General features: G+C 36.4%; 1 protein-coding gene across 1 annotated transcript in view; it reads right to left on the reverse strand.

Moving 5' to 3' along the window:
• TBC1D19 (TBC1 domain family, member 19) overlaps nucleotides 1-2,631 on the reverse strand; it is a gene marked incomplete at its 5' end in the record, with an annotated part of 39,235 nt that extends 36,604 nt beyond the window's left edge. The window contains 2 exons of the mRNA XM_008944784.1: nucleotides 1,750-1,795; nucleotides 2,559-2,631. Coding sequence (XP_008943032.1) covers nucleotides 1,750-1,795; nucleotides 2,559-2,631 — 119 coding nt within the window. The remainder of the gene's footprint in view (nucleotides 1-1,749; nucleotides 1,796-2,558) is intronic.
• Nucleotides 2,632-6,000: the final 3,369 nt, after the last annotated feature.

Genomic DNA, 6,000 nt, shown 5'->3' on the forward strand with positions numbered 1-6,000 from the left:
TTTTTATTTTGCTTAATTAATCCTGTATTTGTAAACATAACCATAACCTTTTTCACGAAAGCATTAGGAAAACCACTGTGTATGTTGATTAAAACTAAAAATAAGCATATTTTTTAGAAATATTTCTTCCTCATCCTTTCCTATGGACACAAACAATATAAAGATATGTAAGTATTAATAATATCTCAACATGAGTTCTTCTTACATTAAAAATAATGCTTCCTCACAATTTCATAATATTTGTAAAATAAAATCAAATAACTCTATGAAAAAATCAGACATTTTGGAAGTGTATCCCCTTTACATCATGTCATCTTAATGGCTCTCCAGAGCTTTTATTATCCAGGATATTGTATTTTTTAAACAGACAATATAATTTTTGCAGGACCTCCTTTTAAAAATCAATAGTGAAAATATACCTGTCCAAAGCAATTAGAATTTTGTAGTGTTGACCCAAGCAAAGTTGAGTATCCATTCATAAACCGCACTATGTCAAAATATAAAAAACTGGAACTAAAATAAAATAAATAACAAATAAAACTATTAAATTATCTTCCAGTAATGCAGATTATTTCCAGTAAGTTATTGCCAAACATTTTATCTAGTTTCACTTAACTGTCTCAAATGTCTTTCAGGAAACAAAATTTACATAATGCTTCTCTCATAGTTAGCCTGAATTTAATTTAAGTGTACTTAATCAGTTCCTATCATAAGATTTTGTGAAACCCTCCCCAGATTTCTTCCATTTTTAACTGGCGAGGTCATGCTTGTACTTGCTGCTAATTTGTTCTGGACAACTCTACCTATGTGTAAAGTAAAACCAATACTAACAAATTTCAGTAATGCTGTTTCTTGGCCTTTCCACTACGCTCATGAAATTGTGGTAATTTTGCTTAATTTCAGTTTTCTAGGGCTTATTTTGTTATTTCGTAGCTTATTTCCATGAATTCAAAGAAAGCATAAACACTAGTCCAAAAGACAGGTAAATATTTTTTCCCTTGAAAGATATGATGAAGATGAATTCTTACTAACAGATATATTTACAAGTATTTTACGGAATCAAGCCCCTTATCCTACTAAGATATGTTGTTCAAAGTGTATTTACGCTAGCACAAACAGATTTGCACACACATTTCTTATTGTATAGTAGCATTTATAGCTGAATCTGTTATGAAATTCACCTTTCCACCATGACAGAATGTAAAAGCAACTTATCCTTCCCAGAATTCTAATCTAGAGTTTGCTCAACACTAATAAAAAGGAAAATTCAAAAATTTCAGTGCGTTTATAACCATTTCCTGAGCATGATGAGCAACAATCTGGTAAGTCTAGAGATGCAATATTGTAAAGATTTAAAAAAAAATAATTAATACAGCAAATACGTGCAACAGTGTCATAAACATTTGAAAATAATTAAAATTCATTTGCAGCAACTACCTCAGCTACAGAAGAATTATATTATGACTGTTGGTACCTTTGGAAGTAAAACCACAAAGAAATTACTGAAGTTACTAAAAAATTTGGTGATATTTGTTTCACTCATTCTTTAAAATGTACTAGAGTCCAATATTTTCAACATCATTAAAAAAAAGAAATAATGACACTTTAAACACAGAAATTAAGCAGGCACCCTAGGCATGACAGAGCTTTCAGATAATAGTAACACATCATACACCTATACATAAAAATTAATCAAAAACAAATCATGTGAGTAGAACTTATTAAATAAAAACCAGTAAATAAACTCACACGTTGAGTTCACTATAAACAGCATTCTGAAGCTTCTTTTCCCAACCTGTTAAAATAAAAAAATATACAGAAGACAACTTTAGGAATTAATACTAATGGATCATGAATCAGAAGCTGATTTGCAGTCACTAGAGGTTTCTGTCCTGTCTCAGTTCATGTCTACCTACCAGACAGACAGGAAGAGATAAAGAAACTTTAACATAATTAAGATAGGAAAAAGTGCAAGTTGAGACCTGTATAAAGGTTGAATATCTTTTATTTCCATCTGCTGTTCAAAAGAAGACAGTTTTGGTTAAATAATTGCATGCTATTTTTTCAAAGCTATCATATTATTAAAACAACAATAAACATTAACAGACACCATTTTCCTGTCTATTACAAATCTTATATCACTTATCATTAAATCTTCACATCATATTTACATAGCTTACAACTTCCAGTGAAAACTGGAAATTTAACTAAGAGTAAAATTTTCAAGAGTACCTCCATGAATGCTAACTTCCATCTTCAGAAACGACTAAAGTCTTGTATCATCTGGAACTTTCAGTGAAATTACCAGTATCTTATAAAATGATAAAATCACTTCTTTGCATAGTATGTTTTTCAAAATGCTGACAGAATCCAAGAACTTTTCCCCTTTTAATTTTCTATATCTCTTTTAATAATCTGGAACCACTGAATGTCTGCTTCTGGCTACTGTCAGTGACAAGATACCAAGCTCCACAAACTACTGTTTTCATCATGTACATCATATATGCTCTTACACAGATCTATACTATTCACAAGTGTATCAATGAAGTATTACAAACCTGATGTCTTCAGAAAATCCTTAATATCTTCTTTTAGTGATTCCAGTTTGATTTCTGGCTTATGTAGACTAATCTGATATGAAAAATAAATAAACAATCATCAAGCAAGCATGAAAAACTAAACGGGGTTTTTAAATTATGAAATAAGAAACATACATGCTTAAGGTTAGACACAAAGCAAACCGCTTCCTACTAACTTGACAGTGGTAACTGCAGCCAAAAAAAATCAGCCAACACTTTTCTCAAATGATGGCTTTGCTTTTGCACCAGTGCTAAAAGCTGTATGTGGGGAAGGGGAGAGAAGAAGGGAGAGGAAGTATGCAGTGACATATAAGCTTAATATTCTGAGCAAGTACCCCATATACTTGTCACAAATGCCAGACTCTACACGTAAAAGGACTGGTCATTAGGTACACAAGTAAATAACTAGAAGCCACTCACTGCTTCCTACAGCAAAGAATCAAACTGAAAATGTTCCATAACTTCTCACCTAACCTCCTACAATTCAGCATTTTCAGATAAGAAAAGCAATGTTCAAACTTCGGATAAAAACTGTGGACCAAACATTCCCCACCACAGCTGTGTCTCCTGGGTACATACAGCCTCTTGTAATGAAATGCACTCAACACAGACAATTAGGCACCAACCATCTTAACAACCCTACCATGACACTACCATGCAGATGGTGCTGCAGGTCTTTTAGCAACAGCAGCAGCAGCTGCTACAGCATCTCTTTCTTCTATAGCTAGGCCACAAAACCCAAAAACAATGTACTGAAAACAAACAGACCCCAGAGGTCCAGAAGGACAACAACTAGAAACTCAGGAGTTTCTGCGAAGTGGCTTCTGATACATATTTTCTTAAAAATGAAGTGTGGCAACAGCTGATCAACACCAGTGGATAAAGCTAGAGGTTTAGAAAAGAATACCATCCCTGGCTGCTAATTTGAAAATAGCACTGGGAGATTTGTGTGCGACATACTGCACTGTCATGACAGCTCGAGGCATATGTTAGAAGCATATGGCCACATCATCTACCTAGAAATGAGAGAACTCATACCAAAAGCTACTCAGCAATATGCTGATTCTATTGCACTAAGTTATGATGCTATCAAAAATAAACTTCCATCAGCTCGTGCAGTTTGCCAGCCCTAACAGCACTGTTGACTGTGTGACATGCTTTAGGTCCGTCACACGCAACTAACAAACTCCACAGATCTACCATTTCCCTCCAGTTCGTACACAGAAAAGGGTATTTGCTGTGCTGCACAGGTTACTGGAAAAGCTCCTCTAGATGAATTCCCAATGCAGAATTTTAAAGAAATCTTTCCATTTTCCCTAGTTGACAGGAGGAATGGCCAATAATGCAGAGACTGAGGGCATCAGCATTTCTGCTCTTATTTTAAGTCACCTTGCCATTTACAGTTAAGAAGGGCTTCCATATTTAGTTTATTGACTATAATTGCACAGAGTGTAAGCATGCTTTCTGAGAAAGAAAGGTAATCATCAGCACAAACCGTAAGTGTGGCGAGTTGCGCAACTCTCATGTCAAATGGCACACAGATTCTGGCCAGCACAATGGTAAAAGGTAGCAAAGTATCATCAGTAAAGTCAGGGAAACACAGAAAGATTTTCACGGGAGTTCTTGGGCAGCTCACAAAACACTCCTTTAAGCAACGACTTCAAGGAGTATTTCTGAACCTGCTTTGATGAAAAGTCTGTTTCAGACCGACATACATAAGGCTGAGCTTATGTCTCTTCTGCTGAGAGACAATGGTTTTGTATCTGTCCTGTATGAATCTTAAAGCAGCATGTGTCAAACTGGACAGATTGTGCCTTGCTGTTCCTCAGAAGTTTTTGTGCACACTTTTGTAAATGTTCAACTTTGTCTTCTTGGGTAAATACAGTCAATTTTAATCCCAAGGTCCACAAGGTGTTTACCTGTGGGGCCTGGTACATGTGCTTCAAAATCCTTTTCAGATATGCCAAAAAAAAAAAAAAAAAACAAAGCAGAAATACAAATCATTGACATGTGATGAATCACAACAAGAATAAAAAATATCTTTACAATCTACTAAAAAGCTTGCTCATTGTCCTGACCCTGTAAACAGTGCAAAAAGTAACAAAAGTACAATCAGGACAATAATATTTTAATTCTCTGTTTTCACACATATGTAAAACTTGTGAGTGCTTGGCTCATGAAGGAAGGTCTGACACTCATATTGTTGACTCCTTTTTTATGGTGTCCTGGTTCCAACCAGGATAGAGTCCATTTTCTTTCTAGTAGCTGGTACAATGTTGATAGCAACAACTAAACGCATCAGCGTGTTAAGTAGTACTTAAGAATTTTTCAGTTTCCCAAGCTCTCCAACGAGCAGCCACACAAGAAGCTGGGAGGGAAAACAACTCAGAGAGCTGACCCACACTAGGCAAAGGGATATTCCATACCATAGAACATCATCTTCAGTATATAAACTGGGATGAGTCAGCCAGGAGAGACCAATTGCTGCTGGGGAACTGGCTGAGCATCAGTCAGCAAGTGGTGAGCAACTGCATTGTGTATCACTTCTCTTTCTTCAGTTTTATTTCACTCTTTTTTTTAATCTCCCTTTTAATTACTATTATTATGAGTTTTTTTGGTTTTGATTCTTCCCATCCCACCATGCAGGGAGTGTGATGCTTACTGCTGGCTGGGGTTAAACTGCAACACTTGGAAACGCTGGAAAATGGTACAGCATATTGCATTAGAGGGGATAAAGGAGTTCAGTCCACACAGATGCCCTCTCATTTCCCTGTCAGGCCAAAAGATGCAATAGAGGGCTTTCAGTAAAATGCTGTCCCCAACAGAGCCTGTTGCCCAGCTGCAGAACAAGAAAAAAAACCCAATGACTCTTTATATGCAGCAGTGTGGCAGTCGAAAGGGAAGGAGGACAGCACTTTGGGGAAAACTTTCTCCAAGGGTTCTGTTAGTGCATCAGTCTCCAGCAGTTCCCTTCATGTCTTCATGCCCATTTATTTGGTCAAGTTCTAGTCTGCTATTCCTAGCTCTGCTGCAGCTGCAGCAAATATCCCTAGGCTAATCTTTAATTTATCAAAACATTTATTTCTAGTCTCTTTCCTGTATCCTTTTCCTTCTCACGACTGCAAAATGCCCTCCTGAGACAAATTTTCAAAGAAGAATCATGAAAATTCCCCCCTAAGTTACAGGGGCACTTCCATCCCCACACTTGTCATTTCAATTTAGCAATTGCTAAAGCCTCCTCCCATTTTCACTTTTCCTTCTGTTGACTTCTGGATTAGGATAGATACATTCCTACAGAGCTAAGCAGAGCTACAGAGACAGAGAAGCTGTTACTGTTACAGACTCATTGCATACAGGATTGCCTACCAGTTCTCAAACCAGAAATCAGATACCTGCCCGGGCAGAGAGTGGCAGGGTGGGC

This window comes from Merops nubicus, unplaced genomic scaffold (assembly GCF_000691845.1).
Source record: "Merops nubicus isolate BGI_N331 unplaced genomic scaffold, ASM69184v1 scaffold15957, whole genome shotgun sequence".
Lineage (NCBI taxonomy): Eukaryota > Metazoa > Chordata > Aves > Coraciiformes > Meropidae > Merops > Merops nubicus.